The 26,286-nt window shown below is 58.5% G+C and overlaps 3 protein-coding genes across 8 annotated transcripts in view; 1 reads left to right on the forward strand and 2 right to left on the reverse strand.

Annotated features, from left to right (window-relative positions):
• Positions 1-25: 25 nt before the first annotated feature.
• Positions 26-14,397, reverse strand: TADA2B (transcriptional adaptor 2B). Its single transcript, XM_026485946.4, has 2 exons — positions 14,091-14,397; positions 26-2,490 (listed from the first exon to the last, which is right to left on the reverse strand). Exons 1-2 carry the CDS (start codon positions 14,358-14,360, stop codon positions 1,498-1,500), a joined length of 1,263 nt encoding a protein of 420 aa, XP_026341731.1. The 5' UTR covers positions 14,361-14,397; the 3' UTR covers positions 26-1,497.
• Positions 14,398-14,824: 427 nt separating this feature from the next.
• CCDC96 (coiled-coil domain containing 96) lies at positions 14,825-17,342 on the forward strand. The gene is made up of 2 exons (XM_048211926.2): positions 14,825-15,219; positions 15,271-17,342. Exons 1-2 carry the CDS (start codon positions 14,945-14,947, stop codon positions 16,643-16,645), a joined length of 1,650 nt encoding a protein of 549 aa, XP_048067883.1. The 5' UTR covers positions 14,825-14,944; the 3' UTR covers positions 16,646-17,342.
• Positions 17,343-22,320: 4,978 nt separating this feature from the next.
• TBC1D14 (TBC1 domain family member 14) overlaps positions 22,321-26,286 on the reverse strand; it is a 99,216-nt gene continuing 95,250 nt past the window's right edge. For all 6 annotated transcript variants that reach the window (XM_048211840.2, XM_026486037.4, XM_026486042.4 and 3 more), the window contains one exon: positions 22,321-24,735. In XM_048211840.2, the coding sequence (XP_048067797.1) occupies positions 24,670-24,735 (66 nt within the window). In that variant the 3' untranslated portion in view covers positions 22,321-24,669. The remainder of the gene's footprint in view (positions 24,736-26,286) is intronic.

A 26,286-nucleotide genomic window follows, 5' to 3' on the forward strand; every position in this document is an offset into this window, starting at 1 on the left:
CCGTACTTGACAAAGCCACGTACAATGTATTTGAAATGTTTTATTTAATGCTGAAAAATTCACCCTGGGGGACAGAAGGATGTAAAAAGAAAGGAGAAGGCACCGTAATTAAGTCCTTGGAAATGATGAGGGTCTTTTTTTTCTTTTGTCTTTCAAATAACTTCACTTTAATGTAACTTCAAGCCCAAACATTCTGGGAGGTAAACAGTCTCTTGGTAGCTATGGGGGCAGGAGGGGCAGGATAAGCTCCAGGAAGAATGGAGTGCTGGACTCTAAAGCAGGGCCTTAGACAGGAGAACCAACCCTGAGCAGCAGGAAGACAAATGACTCAAGTTCCAGAAGGAAGGTACCGTGTGCATCCACGGGAGAGGGGCCCCTGCAGAGACAGCAGGGCTGGGCAGGAGCGGAGTGGTCCAAGACCGGGACCCAGAGAAGCCACGAAGGGCCTCACCCCGAAGGCTCCCTCTGCTCTGCCGGAGCCTGCTGTGGGAGTAGCCCTGTCCAGCCTGGTATGCAGAGCACTGGACACCACCTGAAGTAAGATGCTTAGCCAGGCTAGCAAGGTCAAGGTCAGAGTTTCAGTAAAAAGGTTATTGCAACCACCATGAAAATCCTGGAGGAAGTGGAGTCCAGAACTCAGAGCCCTCCACTTTCTAAAACAAGTTCTTCCAAGTAAATGGGGTGCTTAGCGCTGCAAGTACGACGAGCAGCAAGCAGCAGCCCCCTGGAAAGCTGAGTTCTGGCACCCATGCTGTTCCTCCCAGCTCCCTGGGAGCCCCCTCCGCACACCAGGGAGCCCGCCCAGCGGTCGTCCGTCCCCCGGTAACTGAGGCAAGGGGCAGGTGCCCGGGCTCGGGAACACAAGCTCTGACTCCGCACTGCCAGGAGTCCAGAGGAAGCTCATTTGGACACTGTTCCACCCGACTCTTCCTCTGAAGCCCCCAACAAAACATCCTGGGGTTCCCCCGCCTCCCCTCCCACCTGCCCCACCCTGGCCCCCACCTAAAGTGCCGCGTGCTGGGGCTGTGCTGGGGTGTCCGCGGGGGTGGCAGTGGGCCCCCCCCAAAGGGCTCCCCGGCAGCCAGCCAGAGGTCACGTCACAGGGTCAGGCTGGCGGCTGGCGGGCCCAGCAGAAAGCTGCTCCTTTTACCCACAGCCCAAGAGTTGCGTACCAAAGGGAAGACACAAAAGGAAATGACCCAATCTCATAATAGTCCCCAAACTGAACATGTAAAGGCAAATCGTCATCGTAAGTATGACTTTAGGACGAAGTTAAAATATACACAGATCGGCTTCCCCCATGATCCGACATAAAATCGTTACTATTGCTTCTTTCAGAGGACCATGAAAAGAATTTATAGCCTAAAAGAAAGGAACTCAATTTGCTTAAAAAAGAGCAACAACGGAGGGGGGAGGGGGAGGAGCTCCTCCCCGCCCTCACCCCAGGTCCTTCGGGCTCGCCAGCGCCGTGAGCACCGCCCGCGCACAGCCGCGCCTTCAGGACGCATCCCTGGATATCCACCCACTCTCCGTGAGGAAATTTAAAATCCTTTTCTTTAGGACTTTGTCCAAGTAACTAGGAAGGCGACTTTTGGAGGGGATGCCCTGCCGTTTCTGGAGGTGGTCTTTGATGATGATGGTCTTCACGGTCACGTAGCGCGCGGGGCTCAGGTTCAAGGAGCTGCAGAGCACCTTCTCGCGGTCCGACAGCAGCTCGAAGCCCGGCAGGTGCTCGATGGCCGCGAACTCGCCGTCCTTGCCGTCCTCCTTGCCCCTCTTGGCGCCGGCCGCGCTCTTGTTCTCCTTCCGCTTCTCGCGCTTGTGCCGCGCCGCCTCGTACTCGGCCGACTCCTCCAGCTTGGTGATGCCGTTGCGCCGGTAGCGCTGCAGCTCGCGGATCTTGGCCCGCAGCATCTTCTCCTTGTGCATGCCCTCGAACAGGTCGTCGAACTCCTTGCACGACATGAACTGGTAGAGCGGCCGCAGCTTCAGCCGCAGCTCCTTCTCCTCCTTGGTGACCTTGCGCTTGGCTGGCCGCTCCTTGTCCTTCCTGTCCTTGCCCAGGAAGGCGGGCACCAGGTTGTAGTCGCGCGCGATGTTCTTGCGCCGCTGCCTCTCCCTGAGCTTGCGCACGTACATGTCCACGTGCGCGCGCTTCAGCTCGATCTCCACGTCCTCGTCGTCGTAGTTGACCGAGAGCCCGCTGATGAGCGTCTCGGCGTCCTGGTCGTACTCGATCTCGTAGTCGTCGCGCAGCGGCATGTAGCCCAGCTGCTGCTGCTCGGCCACCGAGATGTCTAAGGGAGGCAAGGGGGTGGTGAGGCTGGGGGACAGGGGCCCTCCGCCGGGGCACGTGTGGTCGGTCACCCGGTTGGGGATGGTGTCGGGGATGCAGGCTCTCCCCAGGTTTCCGTGGATGTACATGCTTACGTAATGCTCCATCACCTCCTGCGGCGTGCGGGAAGCTCCCACGTGAGCGGCCATGTCTTCCTACAACGACAGGGGTCACAGGTTACTCCGAAAGTCAGCGGCGCGCTCGGGGCGCGCGCGAGGCTCGCTGCCCATTTCGCCGAGGTCTGCCTGGACTGCTTCCAGTGCACGTCATCCCCCCTCCCAAAGGGCGCTGGACGGCGTGTTCTTTGGAGCTGGGCTCACCATGCGGTTGTGGACACTAGACGGGAGCTGTCGGGGACGACAGGTGCACCGAGATGATCCCGGGAGGCACCGCCTGCCCCGGCCCACAGCCGGGGTCAGAAGGGGCGCTGACACCCGAACCCACGTTTCGCATCTGGACTCTGCTCTCCTGGGTCCTTACAAAGGACTGGCAGAGCCCACCTGTACTGGCCGCGTGGCCCCAGCACAAACCCTGCACTCTGGGGGCGGGGGAGGGGGGGACTGGGGCCACGGTGCACCCCAGCTGCCCGGCCTCTTCCCAGGGTTACCAGGGCTCCCCATCTAGGCTCCTGACACAGAAGGGACCCTGTTCTACGGTGCTGCCTGCCTCTAGGAACAGAAAGGGGCAGAGCCCTGGGGGCATAGGGGGTGGCAGCTTGTCCCCTTCCCAGGTGATGGTGCAGGGGCCAGGTGTGGCTTGTAAAGGGGTGGGGGCCGTCACTGAGGACAGCCTCCATGGTTAAGTCGCCAAAGTCTGCCACCGGCTGCGAGCACTCACTCCTACAGAACGTGACCCATGAACACAAGGGTTATTAACGGGAGGAAATTATACAACTCCCCCAATCTTTTCCTTCTGCCAAGAGGCCTCTTCCTCAGTCAACCGCTAAAGCCACTTCACAAAGTAGCTGCCCAAAGTGCGCACTCATTCACCGGCAGCGCTCAGCCCCTGCCTCCAGCCCCCACTCACCCTGCGCTCAGCTCTGCGGCTCTGGCAGCCGCCAGGGCCCCACACCAGCCGCTCTGCGCTCTCATACGCTCACCCCCCCCCCCAAGATCGCGTTGGTTTCTGCACCCCCCAAGGCCAAACTGGACTCCAAGAAACCAGCCAATCCACGAGGACTGAGGACTGAGGACACATCTGGGGCCATGGGAGCGAGGCTCCTGGGAGGGGACAGACCCTACATGGGGCCTGGCCTCAGGCACTCCTGCCAGGGGGTACTGAGTGCTGAGGGCAGGGCTCCAGTGCAAGGGGACGGGGCAGTGCAGGGGCCTAACAGGGGAGGACCCTCTCTGAGAACCAAAGACAAAAGGGAAGATTAGAGCAAACACCAGATTCTGGTTGTATGGGAAAGAACTGTGTAGGTGATTAACTTCTTTAAAACATTACCATTTGCATCAAATCTATTATATTTTCCCAGGGAGCATTTACCTCCCCCCACCCCCCAAAAAAACAAAAAAACCAAGTCACAACCATCCCCAGCATCTACGGCCACTGTGTGACCCAAGCTGGTCACTTCCCATCTGTGGGCCTCGGGTTCTTACCAGTAAGGAGACAGGAGTCAGCCCGCCGCCCAGCCCACGCTTGCTGCGAGCTCTACTGACAGAGCGTGCACAGGCTTGGCGCACACGTGAGGGGCCAGCAGGCCGGGGGCATTCTTCACCCTGATGAGCGAGCCTGGAAAAATACCACCCCTGACACGTGCCCGTCCAGGAGCAGTGGACATCCTCACAAGGGTGTCCAGTCAGCGGAAATACCCACACGCGCCCGGTCAGAGCTTCCAGGGCCCGGCCGTGCAGCCAGAGGCACGGCCAAGCCCTGCCCGGCGGCTTCTCCCCGCCTCACCGCAGCTTCTGCACAAGCCTGCAGCCACCAGAGTCAGGTCAAGCATCCAAGGAGCCTCCCGGGTGAGGGACCTGGGGTGTCCCTTCACCAGAGGCTCGGGGGGCTGGGCTGCACGTCCAGGCTCGCCCCGGCCCCAGCCCCACGAGAAGACCTGCAGAGCACGGCACCCAGCCAGTGTGCAGGAGCGCCAGCTGCCCCCGGCAAGTCCGCTCACCCGAACCTCAGCAATCTGCCTTTCAGAAATTACTGGATGCTCAGAGCAGCACGTTTTGGGGAAAACTTAGATCCTGAAAACCAGAAGGATTCTGAGTAGTAAAGTCAAGTCATATCTGACCAAACCAAGGTGTGTCATTTGCTGGAGGTTCTTGCCATCAACTTTGATACTGTGGGAGCGAGAGCAGGGCACGGAAACCGCAGCGAGCCTCAGCCCTGGGCCAGAGCAGGGCCACACGGGACCCCAGGAAGCTGGAAGCGCCACAGAAGAGTGTGTCCACGCTGCTGCTGTTGTGCAAAGGGCCGGAAGGCAGACACGGTCTGCTTGTGCCACATCAGGACACTAGAGGCCACCCAGGGCGGCAGCGCTGAGCGGGGAGGGGCCGCTCCACTGCACACCTGCTTACATCCTCGTGAATGTCGTGTCCAACTCTAAGTCGTGAGGAGGAATCCCGCAATGGGAGGAAGTGTCAGAAAAGTGACCCCGTCCCATGCTGCTCACGGCTGCGGGCCCAGGACCGGGCGCCTCAGCCTCAGCACCAGAGCACGGCAGCCAAACCTGAATTACAGAACATTCTACGAAGCTCCAGCCAGCATCCCTCCAGCGCGTCACAGCCACAAGACAAGGAAAGAACCGTGACTGGGAGAGACGCGTCAGCATCATCTCTGGGGTTTCCTGGGTGGGACCCCAGGCCGGTCTGTGCATGAGTGAATGGCTCTGAATCAATGTCAACATCCCGCTTTCTGGAACCAACTGTACCTATGCAAGATGCTAACATTTCGGGAGGCTTGTGAGATGAATATATATGGGAATCTGCATGCTATTTTTTCACTTTTTTGGGTAAATGAAAGTTATTTTTTTTTTTTAAAGTTAAATTCTTCTTTTTTGAGACAGGTGTGGGGGAGGGGCAGAGGGGGAGAGAGAGAGAATCTCAAGATAACTTCACGCTGAGTATAGAGCCCGACCTGGGGCTCAATCTCACGACCCTGAGATAACGACAACCTGAGCCGGAATCAAAAGCTGGACAGTTCACCGACAGCCCGCTTAGGCGCTCCTAAAAAGTAAAGTTAAATTCTGCCTCATAATGCTTTGCTTAGAGTCTAAGATTTACATTCAAATACTGGAAAAGAAAATACAGAGTACTCACGAGAGGACTCCTCCGCCCCATGGGAAAGCTCCCTGGCCACGGTGGGTACAGTGTAGCTCTGGGTCACAGGCAGGGGACAAGGGCAATGTCCTGCTCTGCAAACATCCCCCCTTCCAGGGCCACATGGAGGCAGGCTGACTGGTGACCGTGGCTTGGCCCCCGAGACGTCTCTCCCGCCGCATGCCCACAGCCCGGGCCCCCCGCCCAGCCAGGGAGCAGGCCAGCCGTGCGCGTGTGCTGGCACTTTGGTGGCCCAGACCCTCTTCACGTAAAGAGGGGGACTCTGGCTCTGAATGGACCCAGTTTATGAGTATCTATGAAGCCACAAATCAAATCAGAGTGGCTAGCACCTCATCGCCAGGAACCCAGGAATCTCTGTCACCCATCAACCCTACCCGCTGCCCAGTGACGGCTGAAAGGCCACAGCCAGGACAGACACTGGCTGGCAGCTGCCGCGGAAAGAGAATTGCCCCCAGGCCACCATCTTCGTTTCAGGACCATTGAGAAAGGCCCAGGAAAACACACAAAATTCTAATTTTTCAGACTTCGAAATAAGAGGAAGATCACATGGAATGGTGTGAACGAAAGCAACAACACAGCTCAGAAAACAGACAGGTTCAATGGCGCTAAATGACAGTGAGGAACAGATTTTAAAAGATGATTAAAAATAGCGAGAGCTGCAGTGCCCCACCACACGCCTGCGTCCTGCCTGCCACTGTCTTCTCCCATCTGCACGCGTCAGCAGTCACGCGAGACCTGCCGACCGCCCGCGAGGGGCACAAGTGTCCTGTCACAGCCCCGGTGTCACATACAACAGCAGCACAGCACGTGTTCAAGGGCAAAGTTTCTGCTTAATCTAGATGATGGATGGATGGACGGACACATGGATGGGCAGATAGACGGGTGGGCAGGCAGAAGCAACAAAAGTGGGTTTGGGGGGACAGATCTGGAGAGACAAGGACAACTCAAGCACAACTACAATTAAACAAGGAACACAATTGTAGCCCGCAGCTAGTCTTCCCCAACACAGAGCAGCACATGGGTGAGTAGACCACAGTCTGCGGAAACAGAATTCCAAGTTCTGTCCTTTATCCTCACTAAAAAAAAAAAAAAAAAAAAAAAAAGCACCCACCCTTGGAAAAAGATAAGGATAGGTATGCTGCTTCCTTAGAGTCCTCTGAGAGATGAAGGCAAACATGCCTCTAGGACCCTGAACGGGCGGCAGGTCTACTGGCCAACGTCGCTAGACTCCCGCCAGGATGCTGGCTCTCCGGGACAGGAAGTAAGCATCCCCGTGAGTCAGGACTCCCTGGGCTTCTCTAGCCGGTCTGGTCTCCTTCCGGCCTGTTCATGGCTCACTGGAGCGGCCTCCAGCACCTGAGCAGGGACAGAAAGGAGAGGACAGTCCAGAGAAGTCGCCCGCCATATGTGTAGGCTAGCTCCACCCTCGGTGCCAGGGCCTGTGCGCACACCCACAGCTGCCTCCCCCTTCCCCGCAGTGTCTGCGCACCCCCTGCTCTACCCGCATGTCCTCCCAACAAGTGCAAACCCCTTGGGGTCACAACCACCGACAATAAACTGTCGGAGGCGCCTATCAGCGAGTCCACTTCCGCTCACACTGGACTGGCCCGTCATCGAGGGGAAACTTAAAACCTAGTGACGACGTAAGGGTTTCCCTCAGAGCTAAACTTTTCCACTTAAAGGACAGCCCTTCATTCCCAGATGACGTCATTGTTACTTGGGCAGTACTGAGATAATCCTTCTGTGAAATGGTGAGAGATCATTAATTGGATCTTTTGTTTTTTTAATATCCTCATTTGGCAGACTCAAGTTAGCAACTCTGTGTGAGCCTTTGAAATACTGTTTTCAATAGCACTAGTCTCCGAAGTCTGAGCGTGTGGGAGAAACTAACCTGCGGGGTCCATGACGCTGTGTGCTTTCTGCGGCCCTCTCAGATCCCCGCCGGGCCCCACATGACCCGTCCCGGGGTTGCCCCAGAACCTGGCTGGCACCCCAGAACCCCGGCCGGCACCCCAGAACCCCTGCCGGACACGCCGTTTCTCTGTGCACACAGGCTTAGGCTCCAGTCGCGGCTCTACCCCTAGCGGCTGAGGACCCCGGACAAATGACTTCACCTCTCTGTGCCTCCGGCTCATCTGAACCACGCAGGCGCTACTACTCCCTACACCGTGACCGGTCACAGCAGAAGAGGCGACACGCGCCCATGATCGCCACTGTGGGAAAGCTGTGAGCGTCACTCCCACGGCACGTTCTTCACCCCCCACGCCCAGGTCACCCCCGCCCCCCGAAGCCTGTGGTAACCCCCCCTGGGGGGGCTGGGGGCAGGTTCTGGCTCAAACACCTATGGTCTGTGATCCTTAACCTCTCACCTTCTGCTTCTGGGCCTGTAATCCCTCGCCTTCCAGGGCTTTGTCAGGATGAAATAAAACTCATCGCAGTGACAGTACGTGCTTCTGCATGTAGCATCTGGCCTGGTCCCCCAGGAGCCCCACGGGCTGGGCCGGTGGTCCCCGCCCCCGCTGCTCGGGTGAGCAGTCCGAAAACTCAGGTGACACTCCCCCCAGGGCTTCCGTAGCAGACAGTCTCGCTCCGGAGCAGGGGGACCTGGGGGCCTGTCACCACGGCGCCCTCGGGGGCAGTGACACGGTGCACACCGCAGGGAGACCTCTGCAATCAAATGCTTCCTGGTCCTTTAAAAATGTAGAGCAAGGCCAGACCACGGGGCCTGCGCGCTCCCAGAACCACCACGCCTGGCGCTCAGCCACTCCACCTCTAACCTCTGGGGCACACGGGGTGCTGTGCTAGCCGTCTCCTCTGGAGCAGAGTGACATTCAGTCTTCACGTACAAACCAGCTCCTTCCCCAGAACTCCGGCCACCTTCAGCTTCCCGGAGAGCACGGAGGCCCCTGGGCCCCTCCTCCACCAGCAGCACCTGCCCTGGAGGCGGCAGGCAGAGGCTGGGGCGGCCTTCCCTCCCCAGTGCCTGGGAGCCAGACTTGGAGGCGGGGCTTCCTTCTTCTTCAAGGCAAGGAGCTTCAAAGGGACAGAAGCAGCCAGAAGGCCTAGCATGCAAACCTGCGGCACCCCAGGGGAGCACGTTCTCCGGGCAGAGCCGCCTTGGAAGCAGAGACCCGGGGAGCAGCTGGGGACAAGGGGGCAGACACACACACACACACACACACACACACCCCGCCCAAGGCAGCAGGAGAGAGCAAAGGGCTGCACGGGCCAGGAAAGAACAAAGAGCCGAGGAATGTGCTGTGACCTCAGGCCCAGAGAAAAGAGGAGGGACGATGGCAGCAGGAGATCCAGCAACGGCCCCAGAGCCCGGTGGCTGGCCTCCCGCACTCCCACACTCTGGGCTGGGAAGCACGCTCATGCCTGTCTGTGCGGGGAGCACAGCGGGACGCCTGCCAGTCCCTCCTGAGCTGGGGACATGCCCCCACGGGGCCCAGTGTTGCCTGACCAATCGCCGGCCTGGTCACCTGGGCCCCCTCTCCCAGCTGACCCCACAAGGCTTCAGATGTGGCTCGGGCCTGCCCGCTCTAGCCTCGTTCAGTCATCCTCAGCGGGAACGGAACAGCCGCCTGCCTCGTGGAAGGACCGGGCCCCCGCTGGTCTGGGGCGAACCCTGCCCTCCCCGTGCAGCCCCCAGCCCACAAGAGCCTATTCCACAGACACACTGGTGGTGGGTGCCACCTCCCACATCACAGGCCGAGGACTAACAGCAGCTTGTCATCTGTCCTTACAGGTCACCAGCCATTCCAGGAACCCTATTTCCCTCGGCCACTGCTCCTGTTCATTGGATTTGTTTACATGGAAAGTTCTGCAAGCCTCAGTTCCAGGTTCTCTGTCCTCCTCTCTAAACTCAGTAGAACTCACCAGCTCACACAGCTGTGACTGGCCCAAGGGAACGGAAGCCTTTCGGGTCAAATAAACCCGAGAGCGCGCTTCACAAAATGCGTAACAGCAGGACACGGCCTCTGAACAGTAACCAGGTGACCCTGCCCTGCCACCTCTAGGTATCGATCTAGAAGGCCAGCAAGCGCGGACTCCAACACACGTTCGCACAGTGAAGTTCGCTGCGGCAGGCCAACAGCCAAAGGTGGGAGCGGCCTGACGGACGAACGGCGGGACGGTATTCAGCCTGACAGGCAGGACACTGACACCACTACATGAATGAACCTTGAGGGCGCTAAGCGGAGTGAAATGAACTCATCACCAAAGTGCAAACATTGAGGATTTCTCTACAGGAGCTCCCAAGAGTAGTCAGATTCACAGAGACAGAAAGCAGGATGGCGGGTGCCCAGGGCTGGGGACGGGGAAGTGGGGAGACGCTGTGTAACAGGTACAGCGTCTGTCTGTGATGATGAGAAAGTTCTAGAGATGGACGGTGGTGACGGTGGCCCAACAGTATGGACATACTTAATGTCACTGAGCTGGACACTTAAAAATGGCTAAAACAGGGGGCGCCCGGCTGGCTCAGTTGGTAAAGCATGTGACTCTTGATCTCGGGGTCATCAATTCAAGCCCCACATTGGGCACTGAGCTCACTTAAAAAAATGGTTAAAATGATAAATGTTATGTGTATTTTACTATGATAAAAAGTGGCATGGCTTACTCTACATCGATGGTCGGAAAGTAGGGTCCCTGGAAATGCAAATTCTCATGCAGAGCCAGACCAGATTTACTGATGCAGAGCCGGGCGGGGGGATGGGCACGATGCGTGTTCTAACAAGCCCTCCAGGGTGTTCTGAATCAGCCGCACTTTGAAAACCACTGCCCTGCAGAACCCTACTACTTCTAGCTGCTTTCTCCACCCAGGCCCCCATCCTTAATGGCAATTAACCCCTGTCAGGATGCTCAAAGGATGGGCTTACTCGTTCCTACCAACACACAGAAGGGCCTTCTGCCTCGGTGAGAAGTGAACATGCCCATGGTTCCCAAACATGGTTCCATGGGCCGTACCGGAACTCTATCAACACCTGTTTCCAGACCTCACCCATACAGATGCCAGCTCAGCAGATCCGGGTGGCCCCTGGGAATCCAGGACCGCGACGGGGATTCTGCCTGCACTCAGTGAACCAGTGAGACAGATGGTTCTGGACATGGAGTCAGAGGACCTGGGTCAACTTCCCGCTCTGCCACGTCCCTTCACCAACCACAGCGCTTTCCAGCAAGATCTGTATCTTCTAACTCCAAACACGAGTAGCACCCACCACAAAACCCGCTGCTTCGAGGCTCTCGATACCCATGGTGACGTGACTCCGGCTCACTGCCCACCTGCCAACCCTTCCCCGCTGTCCTACTCCCAGGCATCTCCCCAGCCACCCTCAAAGGCAGGGGCACGGTGTCAGAGCCTAGCTACACAGCTCGCCCCCACACCCTCCCGGTCTCACAGCGAGCATCCCTCAGCCATGCCCGGCCCCGTCGGTCCCTGGGCCTCAGCCCCAGGACGAATGGGAGCAAATGGCGCCGGACCTCAGCAGCAGCCTCTCGCCCAGGTCTGCCGAAATCGACCCACCCCATGAATCCTACACAAAGCAGTGCCACCCAGGGGTGACAGGTTACGTGTGTCATCTCAAAAATGAGAGCAAACGGGCTCACCTTCGTCTACGTCACTGCCATCGATTCGAGCGAGGCCTCCTCCACACTGCACCCCAGCCCACGAAACCTAGCTCTCGCCTCCCCTGGTCATCTCCCCCCTTCCTGTCCCAGGCACGGACCGAACTCCCCCTAAAGCAGGTCAAGACTCTGCCCCCTGAAAAGCCCTTCCAGGCCAGCCACACCTTTAGCTGCGGCAGTAAGCTCCCAGCCTCTGACCCGCAGCAGTTAATGCTCTTACACCGAGACGCTAGAATCAGTCCAAGGCATCCTGGACAAGCATTTTAACTTCTCCGACACACCGTGCTGCAGCTGTAAACTACAGACCCAGCCCCAGCGCTGTGCTGAAGAGCGCGAGACGAGGTACGTAGGAAGGAGCCCCACTCAGAACTGGCACAGGCTAAACGGGGCATGCGTGGGGCAGACCGCTTCCGTGCACGCAGCTGGAAATCCACTGAGAAGGGACCCGCACGTCTCAGGGCTGCCGAGAGCCTCGGGTGAAGCACGGGGAAGTCTAGTGGATAGAGCAGGTGGCCCAAGAGCGCACAGCTAGAGAGCTACTAACGCCCACAGCCTGGCAGCGCTCCAGGCGTGGTTGGCATGCAGAATCTCTGGTCTCTGCCCTCCCCCCCAGCACCCCCCACGGGTTCAGCAGGAAGAGGACCCTCAGCACCCAGGCCCAAGCCCCTCCTCCTCCAGCTCTGTCTCCTCTAACAGCTGAGATTGCTGGCTGCATTTGAACAAGCTCCCCAGGTGATTCCTGGGCACACTCAGTTCCAAAAGCACTGCTTTAGAGAAGGCCCCCTTCCTGCCTCGTGCTTCCTGCGATACACTCTAAGTGGCCTAGTCCTCGTGTGTTCCCCACAGTGTCGCAGAGAAGGCAGTGGAGACTGGTGAGCAGTGCAGCTGGAAGCACAGATTCTGACGCCAAACTATTCAGTTCAAAGCCTGCTGCACAGGGCTGCTGGGAAGAGGTCACAAGAAACAAACTGCCCAGCACAGTGCCTGGCACTCAGCAAAGCTCTGGGCCCACCTCAGCTATTTTTAGCAACGGCTGTGGCGATAAGCGACTGAGAATGGAGTGGAGAGGGGGGAGTCTCATGGAGGCACTGATATGGAGCAGAAAGGCCAGTCACGAGCCATGACCTGGAGGAAGACCGCTCTAAACAGTAGAAATAAAAAACGATGAAGGGGGTAGCAGCTGAGATCCCTGTGGGCCATGAAATTTAATCTAAGTAGGCCTGGAAGCCACCGAAGGCTGATGGGACGCGGCATGTCTTCAAAGATCACTCTGTGGCACAGGGAATGGGCTGGAGGGCACAAGAATGAAGTGGGAAGACCAGCTGGAAGGCCCCAGAAGCGGTCAAGGCAAGAGATAAACACCAGCCTGGACTACGGTTGTGACCAGTGGTGAGATTCTGAAAGTAGGCTGGCGACGGCGCTCCTGCCGGACGGGGCCTACCAGAAGGACCTGAGGAGGGCTGTAACCGCGTGAGGTGGTAAGAGATCTGGGTCATAGAGGCTCAGGATGTCCATGAGATAAGCAGCGAGGAGGTCCACCAGCAGCTCACCGTCGAAGGCTAGAACTTAGGGAAGAAAGAGGTCCTGGCCTGGGCTCAAACGATGAGAATACTTTAAGCCCCTTGAAGACAGAGACGAGGCCCTCCTTTCCTGCAGAGTCCTTCAGCATCGTACAAGGTGCGCAGAGCTGAGGCTCGGTGCGCATCGATGCACTTCAAAACAAAATGAGATTTTCAGACGACGGTGATCGCCACGTGGGCGCTTAGGTGAGACCCTGCGGAGCTGTGCATCTCTAAACATAAGGATTCCCCAGGATGCGGCATGGGTGTTAGTCCCTGAAGGCTGGCCCACTTCATGGGAAGGAAAGCAGGCCAGGTTTGGGAATGAGGGGAGAAGCCCAGGAGGAGGGGTGCACTGATGGAGAAATGGCAGCAAGATGAAATACTGGTTCAGGGAAGTAGGAGGACCTCATGCGGAAGGGTCTGGAAAGATGGGGGAGCTGGGGTCATGCCCCCCCCTGCTTTTCATAATGCCTGCAGGTGGACACAAGCTCTTGGCAGCAACAGCCAGGAATCCAGCCAGAGATGTTCCCTTCCTAACACAGATGAAAGCTTCCTGTTCCTGACTGGAAAGAGAGCGCCCCAGAGCCTGCCCAGAAAAGGGCACCCATGTCTCCCTGCAGCAGCCCAGGACAATATCCCCCTCGCCGAAAGGAGCCCGGCTCCCACCTGCTCCACTCAGCAGTCTCCACACAACCCTTCTGATAAGAGCAAAAGCCCAGGACAAACGCCTCTGGGTCTGTGCTCCTTTGTTCAGTACCTACCGAGCACTCCTCACACAGCGTCCTGGGCCTTGCGGGGACCCCAGGATAAACAAGCCCCTGCCAGGGGACCCAGGGCACACGCCCTGACAACAGCTCAGCGCCAACCGGGCCGCGTACAAAGCAAGTGCACGGAGACGGGAGAGCAGCCGGAGGGCGTGTGTGAAGCCTGCGGGGCCTGCAACCACCACTGTGCTCCTGGCAGAACCAAGTCCTTCCTCAGGGCGCCTCCCGCTCTGTCAAGTCTGCGGACCTTCTCCCCGTCCAGCAACGCGACTCCGTACAGCGCGGTCTTGCCCAAAGCGCCTGCACTCGGCAAACACCCATGCAACTGTCCTAAGGTCGGGAACAGGGCCCTGCGGTCGCAAAGCCACAGCCCAAACCCCCACCTTGGTACTACTTCCTGGCTGTGTGCCCTTGGGCATGTCGCTCCACCTCTCTGAGCCCAACCGGCGCGCCGACCGCGCCCGCCTCCCCGCCGGCGCGGGCACGGAACGAGCAGGTGCGCGTCGTGCCGGCCGCTCACCCAGTTTCCGAAGCCGAACTGCTCGATGGCATCCAGCAGCAGCTGCTCCTCGCGGCTGGTCCAGCCGCCCTCGGCCTCGGGCCCCCACAGCGTGAAGCGCCCGCCGTCCACCAGCTGGTAGCCGTGGTAGCGGCGGTGGTGGCCGATCTCGGCTCCCGCCGAGAAGCACTCGGGGCACAGCTCGATGTCCTGGCACTCGGTGCAGCGGAAGCGCAGCGGGCTCACCTCGGCCAGGCAGTACACGCAGTACTTCTTACCGAGCTCCGCCATCTTCCCCCGCCCGCCGCCCGCGCCCGCCGCCGTCAGCGCGCCGCCGCCCGCGCCGGCCGCCGCGCTCGAGCAACCGCCGCCCGCGCCCGCCGCCACCGCGCCGCCCCGCCCAGGCGCCGCCGGAGCCGGCCAGCCGGGCCGCGTCCCGCCTCAGCACGCAGGCGCCCTCGGGCCCGGCCCGGCCGCCGCCGCTGCCGCCGCCGCCGCCGCCGCAGCCGGCCGCACCGCGCAGGCGCTCCGCGCGCGCCACCTCGCGGGGGCCCGGCCCGCCGCGCTGCGCCTGCGCGTCCCTCGCGCCGGCCGCCCGCCCCTCCTAGCGCCTCCCCGCCACCCCGCCCCAGGCCGGGCGCCGGGAAATGGGCGGGAAGGCCGCGCGGCGAGAGCCTGCGGCCCCGTCCAATCAATGCCGCCCGTCTCCCGCTCGCGGCTCCCCATTGGCCTTCTCTCTCCGGAGGCGGGGAGAAGGGGCCGGGCGTCTGCCTGCCTCTTGGCCAATCGCCGGGCCCACCGCGCGCGCCCCTGGTTGCCCCTGGAAACCCAACAGCCAGCGTCTGGGATCCGCCGCGCCCACAGAGTGGGGGGAGATGGACGGCAGCTCCGAGCACCGTGGGGACCCCGAGGGGGAAGACGGAGATGTGGCGAACCTGTCCTCCAAGCTGTCTGGGATCAAGGCCATCTCTGGCCCCCACTCCCCGGCCGAACCGCCGGAGCCGGAGCCGGGGACCGTAGAGGCTTCGGAGGCAGGCTCCGCCGAGGACGAGCCCGCCGAGCCCCCGGAAGCGCCGGCGGCCACGGAGGCTGTGGACAAGGCGGGACCCGGGGAGCCGGCCGACGCCGCGCCTGAGGAGACAGCCCAGCCGTGGCCCGAAGGCGGGTCCGCGGAACCCGAGGAGAGGGCGGAGGAGGAGAGGAAGGAGGCGGAGGAGCAGGAGGCGGAGGAGGAGAGGGAGGAGGAGGAGGAGGAGAGGGAGGAGGAGGAGAGGGAGGAAGAGGAGAGGGTGGAGGAGGAGGCCGCGGCAGCGGCGGTCAAGCGGAGGAGGAAGGAAGCCCCCTCGGCGGTCTCTGCGCGGCTGTCCACCACCGGCCAGGAAGAGGCTGCGCCAGCCCGGGAAGCTGAGCGGGAAGAGGGGAAAGAGAAGGGGGAGGAGGAGAAGGAGAGCGAGGAAATCAAGGAGAGAGGTGTGCAAGGAAGCCCGGTGAAAGGCAAGGAAAAGGAGGAAGGTCAGAGACTGGACGAGGAGGACGACGAATGGACCGAGGAGATGCAGAGGCTGCAGGAGCAGCAGCTGCGCGCTGAGCTCCTGGAACAGCACCGGGCACTGGTGGCAGAACGCGGTACCTACCAGCGCTACAACGTCTACCTGCAGCACCAGATCTCAGAGGCGCTGCGCAAGAAGAAGGGCCTGGATGCCGCCGACGTGCCCGACAGGGGCATGGAGCCCGAGGCCCCGGAGAAAGAGCAGGCCTACCTCCAGCATCTGGCCTTGCTGGAGGAGCTGAGGAAGCAAGAGGCGGACGACCTGCACTGGTATCACCAGGAGCTGGCGCAGCTCAAGAAGCAGTGCCGGCAGGTACTCTCCCGGGTGGAGAAGGAATGGGCAGACTTCCAGGCACTCAAGAAGCAGGTGGTGATGCAGGCCATGGGCAGCTGTTGGATGCGCGGCGGTCGCCAGGCCGCTCTGCGAGAGGTGGAGCAGATCCAGGCGCTGGAGGATAAGAAGGAGAAGGAGATGAGCGCCGTGAGGCTAGAGAACGTGCAACTAAAGCAGAGCCTGGTGCATTTTGAAACTCGGATGAGGGCCCAGGAGGACCTGACGGAGGGGCTGCTGCTCATCGACTTTGAACAGCTGAAGATTGAGAACCAGACCTTCAATGAAAAAGTGGAGGAGCGAAACGAGAAACTCTTAAAACTGCACAACAAGGTGACCAACAACGTGCAAATAATAACCCACGTGAAGGAGAAGTTACACTTTGTGGACATAGAAAACGTGTGCAAAAAGACCCGGCTTTTGGAAATTGAGGCTCAGGTGGCCCTGAGGAGGGACATCTTGACCAGGACTAAGCAGGCCCGGGACAGACTGCGGGCTGACAACGTCAAGCTGAATCAGAGGTCTGGGCTTCTAGGCAAGGAGCTACTCCTTCGGGACATGGAAGAGAAGGTGGACAGGACGGAAGCGCTCAAGCAGCACATAGAGTCCCTGAGGCGCCACCACGCCGGGCTTACCGTGTCCTGCAGAGGCGTGAAGCAGAAGATCAGGGAAGCCAAAGCCTTCCTCCCGTCCTAACAAACACCCACGACGGGAAGGGGCAGTGGAACGTCTTCAACCTCAGCCACTTGTGTCCTTCGTTAACTTTTATTCTCCACTTGCGGCCGTTCTTTAAAAGGCCTGCGATATCGGGGATGAAGCTATATTCTGTATTAACCTCATCATTTTCAGCTCCTGAATTAGTCCTGAGCAGAACTGGGTTCGCCATCAGTTCTACAGGGGGCGAAGTAAAATAGGTCCAGAGAAACAGCCCTGGCGGGTTAATAGATTAGAGGCGTCAGAAGCCTTGTTGCATCTGAGCGATTCCATAATTTCAGTGACCCGACCCTGAGGAACACTGAGCCTCTTCATACCTCAGAGGGTTCAACAAACGGGCGGGGGACCAAGAAATGTCCTGTGCATTCAGCTCATTATTAAATCCCCTTTGAACGTATTCAACTGTGTGGTTCTGAGTCACATCCTCAACTCAAAGCTCACCCATTTCCTTCAGTGAGTCCAAACTTGTTTTGTCAGTAAGTAGCACTGCCGTCTGGCCGGTAAACAAGCCGAGGGCAACGGGAGAAATGATAAGGAGGAAAAGGGGCTGAGGTTCTGTCCTCTTTCCTTTTTCCATGAGAGAAGGCTCGGTCAGACCGTTAACGTTTGCTTCTGGCTCAACAGTCTGACATTCTAACGAAACATTTTCTGGGACCCTCTAAAGAAACGCACTGGGGCGCCTGGCGGCTCAGATGGTGAAGCATCTGCCTTCCGGCCGGGTCACGACCCACAGGGTTCTGGGATCGAGCCCCACATCCGGCTCCCGGCTCAGCAGGGAGTCTGCTCTTGCCTCTCCCACTGCTTGTGCTGTGTCTCTCTCGCAAATGAATAAATAAAATCTTTTTTTAAAACCGCATTTATCTATACAAAACCATGAAATTTTGTTTTCCAGCGAAGACAAAATGATTGTACAGTGCTGTTTGGCCAGGTGCAAAATATGCGAGTGGCCTTTTGTTCTCAGCAAGATATTTTTGGATCTTGGCAAGAGGACAGTCACCATGCACCTGATTTTACTCTGCACCACATACTAAAGTGTCTAGTAGTCCTTGTGCTGATGTAAGAAACGCCTGGTGGGTCTAGCTCTTTCATCCAGAACCAGTGACTCCATTTCCAGTTTTTGGCACTTCTGGAGCTAGGGGCCTGGTTTTACCTCCTCTTCCTTTTAAATTGAATTTTGAGATGTGCAGATTTGGGGTCAGGGTACTCTCCCATCCCTAGACTGAAGGAGGTCGTGAGGATGAGCTAGTTTTGGGTGCCGAATGCCTGTAAAGAAAGGTAGAAACCCCCTCCAGGCAGATGACTCCATTCGTGGTGAGAAGATCCCAATGACCTTTACTTTTGGGGGTGCGATTGTTTTCTAAGGTGTGTTCCCTTTGAAGCCAATAAAGGTTGATGACAATTCCTTTTCTAACTTTTACAGCTTGGATACACTCTTTTATAGGAACATACGTTTCAAACCACACAAAGGTAACAATGAGGGGAGTAAAAAGCATTGACTTCCTGTTTCCTCTTCCGTTCTAGCCTCTACACCTATCTTCCCTCCACCCCGCTCACCGAGGCCACAGAGAAGCAGTAAATGGCAGCAAGCAGAACCTGGTTTTCTTTGTGCCTCGTGCTGAGAGCTGCACAGGCCCACTGGGGTCTTTGGTGGTTCAGAGTGAACTGGCACCATGCTCCGTGCCTCCCCCAAGCAGGCAGCTGTCCTTGCCAGAGTGTCTGTCCCTCCGGCTCACTAGCGGCTGAGGAGGTATTTTCAGCGGACTTGGACCCGCTGGCCGCACCGAGCACTCCCCCATCAGCCCCGAACCGGGCAGACCGGCCTCTTGAGGGCGCGGGATACAGAGACAGGCAGCTGGCATTGCTTTCAGCTGCAAAGTTACCAAATTACATTCTCTCCTGCTAGAGATGTTACAATTCATTAGAAGAGAAATAATCTGTTGATTACTTCACAATGAGGTTCCTTCTAATTCAATTACGGGAGAGCTCTTGATCATGAAATAGCAACCCATTCACGAAGTGTTTCTTCAGCTCACCTCTGAGGAAGAATGCCACAGACCCCCCAGTCTCACTGACGGGCCCCATCCCAGCCTCTGACCCCCTGCTCTGTGACTGTGTGCTTAGCTCTCTGGACCCCAGGGAGACAGAGGCCCGGGAGGTAAGGACCGTCATCCTCGGAAACAGCACGATGCCCACCTAGCCCATAACCGAGGCTCTATGGGTTGTTGGGTTACTAACACGTCACCATCATGGCATTCTCGTTTTCTGGCAAGAAGTGTTGCTCAAATGCCTAGGATAGGCAGACGCGCTGAGTCCTGTATCAGACTCGAAAAGAAGCACAGGCAGCAAGAGGAGGTTTCCAGAAGTAGAACCGATGAGGAAAATGACGGCCCATTCCCGCAGGGACCGCCTCCGGGGAGGCTGCCTCCCTCTAGGAAGATAAAGGGAAGGGAGGGCGGCTGGACTAGAGACGTCTGACATCAAAGGCTTTTCAAAGATCTTGGCAAAAAGGAGGGCCTGCAAAATGCAGGCACAATACAGTCTGAGGTGTTACACAACACAACTTCTTTTGAAATGGGTCCGAGTTGGAAGTGTCCCCTTCGGTGTCACAGGCGGCTTGCGCGGTGGGCAGGAGGGCTCGGGCACTCCCTGCTAGAGCCCAAGGCATCGGAAAGGAAACACTTCATTGGGAGGTGCGCGGCGTTCCTGGGGCTTACGGCTTTTGAGATTTTAAAATGACGTAATGGAGAGACGTGCTTTCTTTTCTTCGGAGGCGGGTCTGCAGCCATAATGTAGACTTCTGCACTTGGCCGGGTATTCCTGTCTGATAAAACCGCAGCAGAGTTAATGCACCCCGATCTGCAACTTGGGTTATAACGTGGAGGCCACGTTCATGTGAGAAGGACGAGCCATGCAAGGGGCGTGACTGGGAAGGGCTCCGGGGCCTGTGGCTGAGCTGAGCCGCTGGCGAGAGCAGGGGCCGCGGGCAGAGCACCGCTCCTGGTCCGCGCCTCTAGCTTGTCCGCGTGCCTGCCGGAACCCTGTCTACACAGGTGGGGGTTTGAATGAATACAGTTACACGTGCCCCAGCTTTTTACCTGATGCAAGCTTCTAACATTTCACCGAAAGGACGCCAGGGCTGAGCACAAAGTGCGTCTAGGAGGAAGACGGTCAAATAGGGACACGCGCAGATAAGGGCTTTGGACTCAGGCTGGCCTGAATTCTGATTTCTGGTCGTGACCTGGGACAGACACTCCACCTCTCTAACCCTCAGCGCTCTCCCTTGTAAAACGGGGTAAAATTACATAAGTCGTTATATGAAAAAAGTATCTCTCCCCAGGTACTGAAATTAGGATTTTTATTTCTTGTATTTCCAAATTGTGTACAATGAACATGCAGTTTTAATAAGTAAGGGGAAAATACTGATTTTTAAAATCCCTAAATTCCCCCAGGAGTTCAGATACTAAAAGTTTGTGTGTCAGGAGCACGATTCGAGCTCTCTCTGGTGATGTTTCTTTAAATGACACAATTAATCCAGCATCCTATTTTCACCCTCACAAGCCAGCGGATGGATACTGGCACCCTTTTTAAGCTCTGGGTACAGAAAAGAAACATGAGGCTCAGAGACTCTAAATACTCCTGTTCTGACCTCTTAAATAACACCTGACACGGGAGCTGTTTTTGGCTGGATCAGCTTCTACCAGGAGCTCGGGAGTGGGGTCAAGAAGCTGCAGGAACAATGTCTAGGAACCGAGAGACCGGGGTCAGGCCGGAGCGGGGGTAACTTGTGCTGTCCGGGGAGAAGGCCACTGCCCCTCCCACAGGCTTAGGCATTCTGGGAGCAGGGGCCTTGGCATGGCCGTGTCCCATGGAGCAGGAACCTTCTAGAGCCAGCTGGCTGCAGGTGATGCGGGGCTCACAGAGAAGCCTGAGCTCCCGAGCCAGCCCGGAGCTCCAGGCCTCTCAGAAGTACCCGGGGACGGTGAGCTCCTGCGTGGGGGGCTAAGGACTCGCCTTGGCTCTGAGGCTTCCCTCTGCTGGCCACGCCCCTCCCGATAACCAGTGGCTCTTCTCAAGGTCCAGCTCAATCTTTGTACTGGTGCAGAACCTCACTCCCTCTCTGGGCCTTGGTGGCAGGCTCCACATTTTGGGTGGTGGTTTTTAAACGGTCGGCCCCCCGGCTTCTCTTGGGAAAGCAGTCCACAACTTTCACCCCCAAGGCTGGTGGATCCCCAAGGTCGTTCCCGAGCCGGCCGTCAGGCGTTGCTGTCTCATTGCCAGCAGGCTGGTTCCTTGCGCACGGGAGGCATTCGGGTGAGTGAATCCAGGCCTCACCCCAAACCCCGCACTTGGAGTCGAGGCCAGAGCGAGAGGAGGAAGGCTTCCAAAGGCCCCAGCGCAAACCTGTTCGCTGGGGAGGAGGTTAAGCAAGGGCTCAGGAGCCTCAGAGACGGAGTCTAAACCCCAGCCCCGCTAACTGGCTGCAGGAGCCCAAGCAGATCGGCTTTCTGCGTCACACCTTTGGAATGGGGACAGTGACAGAGCTGCTGCGGAGAAACGAGGCCATTCACAGAACTCAGCCTGGGGCCCGGGGCAGGTGCGGCAGACAGCAAGCCCTGGGACACGACTGCCGTCCAGCACGGCCACCCTCGGCCACAATACCCCCCCGCCCCTGGCCTGTGCCAGGGGCAGGAAAGGTTAACAGTGGACCACAGCAGCCACGGATCCTCTGGTGAGAAAGATGGGAGCCTCGTGCTGGGGGCCGAAGACACGGGAGCGAACGCCCTGACCGGAGCCGTGCGGTTTCTGCGGAAGAGAAGTGGGGAGACCAGTGACGGGGCGGAGGGTACGGAGTGGCCCAGCACGGGCCGTCGGCCTCGCTGACACAGGAGGGGCAGCACTGTCTGCTCAGGCGTGCTGTGCAGGGCACGTAGGGACTCTCCTGGGGGACCGGGAGGGTTCCCCACCTTCTGGCTGGGCCTCCTGCCCTCGGCCGAACAGCTGGCACCACAAGCACGGGTGACATACGTGAGCGCACACGTAAGCACTTGCTCTGACTGGCACCAAGTGACCTCTCGGACCGTGTCACGCTCACTGCCCCATGGTGGGGCGGCAGGGCTGACCTCCGCCCTGGAGCTGGGAACGGAGGCGCACCGCGGTCACCCGCGGGCTGGTGGGGGGTTGCACGGCGGCACCTGGCCGACCAGGCTCTGAGCAGGAGCCCAGGTGGGTGTGCAGCCCCGCCGCTGGCGCAGGGTGAGCACGTGCTCGCTGTGGGATCGGGGGCAGGAAAGGGTCAGCGAGTCTGAGGGGCCCCTTTGGCTTGAGAGGGGCACACTAAACTCCCACACCCCTGGACCAAATTAACATAACCACCACCTTTATCTAACCGAGCACAGTAAGTGGGTTTTAAACGAACGCGACGCCGGGCGCCGGGCCGGCTCGGTCGGTGAGGCGGCGGCCCTCGGCTCAGGCCAGGGTCCCAGGGTCCTGGGGTCGCACCCCGCATCGGGCTCCGCCTGTCACCCCCTTTGTGTTCTCTCGCACGCGCTCTCTCGCAAAAAAATCTTAAAAAGAATCAATGATGCAAAGCTCAAGGTCAAATTTCGCCGTACTTGGAGGTGAGAGCTTCAATTTTAAACCAACTGCAGTGAACTAAGTAACAATTTTAATGACTTTATTTAATAAAACCACATATTTACAATTCGAAAAGTCCTAATTCAATAGACTTTACTAAATAAAATTAAAGGTTAACTGTACAAGCAATTAAAACATGATATGTAGCAAGTATTATCAGGAAATTTCTATCAGCAAACTATTCAAAATAGTCAAAAACTGAGCAGTTAAAAAGTACCTTTTAAAGTGAACATTGTTTCTAGATGGGCTTTCAGGGACTGCTGGGGATGCGGCTCTCGACTCTAAAGTGCCAGATGCACAAGGTCCCGAAGCCCAAGTCTTAGACCCGGACAACCCACGGCTTGGGGCCCGAAAGTGCAGACTTGCAGGGGCGTGGCCTTTCAATCGGCTCCCCCGTTTTTCTAAACGATGGGGTCCGACAGAGCAGCCCGACCCCACGGAAAGCGGCCACGCGGCCCGAGCTCCCAGCCTCTGGGGTGGACACAGCCAACCGGCAAGACCCCGGGCGGTCCCTGAACAGGTCATGGAAACCTCCTGTGAGCTAGAGATTTGGTAAGTATTCCGGATCGGCACGGAATCCCGTTAAAAAACTTAATGCATACGTGGTGATGGAAGTCCCAAGAGACGGATGTCAGACTGCCCGACGAAGTGTTAAGGGCTGGGGTTCGAACGCGCGGGACGAGCCGCGGACGCGTCCTGCAGCAGCGGCCCTTCCCGTCCCGGCTGAGGAACATCTGTATGTGCAGTAAGAAAATACATACACCTTTCAGAACAGAAAGCCCATGTCCAGGAATGACACTCGGCACGTGTGGGCAGAGGGCCGGGCCCCGGGGGTCAGCGGGCTGGCTGCGTCTGGAAGCGCGAGCCCTCGCGAAGATGGGACGCCTCCTCCGAGAGGGCAGCCGGGTCAGCACTTCCAGGCTGAGGCAGAGAGTGGGTCCGAGATGCTCCCCAACCTCCCCGGAGAATTCAGTTAAGAAGACAGGGGGACAAAGCAAGTCCAGGAAATGGGACACACGGCCTCGGCGTGGCCCCCTGCCCCTGCCTGTGCCGCCGCAGAAGGCCCAGGAAAGCGAGGCCGCAGGGAGGCCACCGCCCCTGCCCCGCCTCGTGGAAAGCCGGCTCTCTCGGAGCCTGGGGCGCTCCCCAAGTCAGCACCGAGGGCAGCCGGGGGACGTCCCCCTGGGGAGTGTGGCTGAGGGGGCAGCAGAGCGCCCTCCGACCGGGTCGCCCGAGCACATCGGCCGGATCAGCGCGTGGGGACCGGTCTCCACAGGCCTGCCCGTCGTCCGGGCTCCTCTGCGTGAAAACCGCTCACGGCTTCGAATGTGCATGACCACAGCGCTTGTAACAAAATGCTTAAAGTCAGTCAAGGAAAAGTCTGAACAAGAAAGTTGCTGATGAACTTGGGGGAAACCCAGCTAAACGGGGAGAGGCCGACGGGACAAACGCTGGGAGCCCCGACAAGGCCGTCCGCGTGCGGCCACTCCTCCGCCCGCTCAACGGTCTCTCTTTAAACCAAAGGCGCGAGGAGGGAACCGCTGCTACTCAGGACCGATCCTGCCGCTCGGGTGACAGACGAAAGAGCGGCATTCTGGGAGAGCAAGGCGCAGGCTCCCCCCGCCACCCCAGCCTCTGCGCGCAGAAGGTGTGGGGGGCTGAAGCCTGTCTCCCGTCTCGGGCCTCCTGTGTGAGCAGCTCCTCCTGCTCAGGAGATGGGGGGAGCAATCTCGGGACAGCAGGGGTTCCCTGGAACCCAAGCCGCCGTTTTCAGCTCTCGCGCTCTGATTCTGTCAAGCCGACAGTGGAGAAAGGCCAACCTGAACGTCAGGTCAAATCCCAGGGAGCCCACGGGCACGCTGGGCGAGCTTTCCTTTCATGCTATCTGTGGTAGGTGGGCTTTAAAACAGGACCCCGGCCCTGGAACGGTTCTCGTGGTGAACTGAACCAACAACTCCTTCCTCGCTCAAGCAGGTCAATGAGCCAGTAACGCCTCAAGGCCTCCTAAGTAGCATTTGTCACGCGCCTTGGCTAAGGAAGACCGTGATGTACTTTTCATCAGCTGACATAAAAGCATGCCAATTTAATGAACTCTTGTGAAATGAGGTGGGGGGTCGGCCCCTGCCTTATTGTTACGCCATGCGGAACACGCAGTCCCGGCCGCGGCCGACACTAGCTCATCGCTCCACTGCGCCACTCAAGGCGAAGCCTCGGTTTAGTTCTTTAAAAGTTGTTTGTTTTAAGGCCAACGTCAGTGTTAGGATCAAACACGGAAAGAGCCCGTTCTTCTCGGCTGTCAGTGAGCCCGTCTGAAACAACGCGGGTGCCGCCGGGAGATCTGCTCGGGGGCCGAGCGCGATTCTGCCGGCCGCTCAGTGTCTGAGAGACGGGCTTCCTTTCTCCGTGTCGCGGCTGTCCTTCTGCAAGGCAGTCAGCACCTGGGAATCACAGGGGAGACGTCCGTGGGTGATCTGCAAACACACTGAACACAGGCCCTGCCAGGTGTGGCGACAGGCCTCGCGGCCTCCCGGCTGGTATCTCTGCCCCCTGCCCCCACCTCCACCACTCCCGTTCTACCCCCTGCACCCGCAGCCAGAGCCCTCCTCCTAACGCAGAACTCAACTGTGCCGTCTCTGGCCTGAAGTCCTCCAACCACGTCCCCCCAGCCACAGCACCACCGTCAGGACTCGGCTAAACTGTGGCTCGAGCCCGGCGCTCGCCACCACCCAAGCCAGGCTCTCCAGTCCTGGACGCTAACAAGTGCCCCTGAGCCTTTCCGTGCAGCCCCTCTGTTGCCTGCCTCCCTCTTCCCCAGCGAACCAGGTGCCCCTGCAAGGCTAACGCCCTCCTGGGCTTTCCCAAAGTGACCGCACTCCCAGCTCTGCGCTCGCCCGGCTCCTACCTACCACCGTCATTTTTAAAGACTACATCCCACTCTGCCCACTCAGTACCAGCAGTGCCGCCAACAGAGGCTCCGTTTACTGACCGCCCACGTGGGGCACCTCTCCGGGGACCTCATGCGCAGCAGCTGTTAGTCAGACAACAAGGGCAGGAAAGTTGAAGCCCCATGGTCAGGCACCTGAGCAACAGACACTCACAGGAGCAGGAGCGGCTCTTCAAACAGCTCGTATGCAATCGGACCTAGATTGCCGGGAATTCAAAACCAGGGGCTAATCGACTCGGGTCAGGCGCTATGTCAGTTTAACCGAATCACAAATGACCAGGGGTGAAGCAGAAACACTTTATGTAGTTTCAGATGAATTGCACAGAAGGAAGTCCCCCTCTCTACCTCTAAGTTGATGGGACTGCCAGGCACACACACTCATTCACTTGTCTGTAAAGCTCTCCAGGGTCCTGACCTAAAGCGGAGCATGTAAGTGGAATGTGTATAGACCACAATTCCCATGGAGCCTAACACGAAATAAATCCCATGATGTCCCCCCACCCCCACCACCAGGCTGACTCCCATCGTGATCCCGGGATTATAAAATGCCCTACTATCTGACAACCGCTGACCTAGTTTTAAGCAAACATTTTACCTTGTCCCTGAAACACGAAAAGGGAAACAGACCTGGGTTTACCCCTGCCCTCTGCGTGCCTGCGTGGGGGACGCGCATGGCGTGAAGACCAGCGACAAGGAGCAGCAGATCGGCAGACCCGCGACTGCATGTGCAAAGTCAGGTAGTGACCGAGCTACGTGTGGGACAAAGGCCATCAGGAAAGGCCTTGGTTTTCTGCAGCGACTTCAGAAACCGTGCAAGCAAGTGAACCACGGAGACCACAGCACGCCGTCCCGCACAGGCCGGCTTCACAGGCACGCCACCCAGGCCGTCGCACAGGGTCTCTACCCACGGGGGCCTACGCAGCTGCACGCTCTGCGGTCACCTTCTTGAAACTCTTAGCAATGCTGACCAGTGGTCCCAGGTTTCCACTGACTTCTTAACCAGAGAAAGGCTCTTTCTCCCTCTCGTCAGATCCCTGATAACTAT

This window comes from Ursus arctos, unplaced genomic scaffold, assembly GCF_023065955.2.
Source record: "Ursus arctos isolate Adak ecotype North America unplaced genomic scaffold, UrsArc2.0 scaffold_9, whole genome shotgun sequence".
NCBI classification, from domain to species: domain Eukaryota; kingdom Metazoa; phylum Chordata; class Mammalia; order Carnivora; family Ursidae; genus Ursus; species Ursus arctos.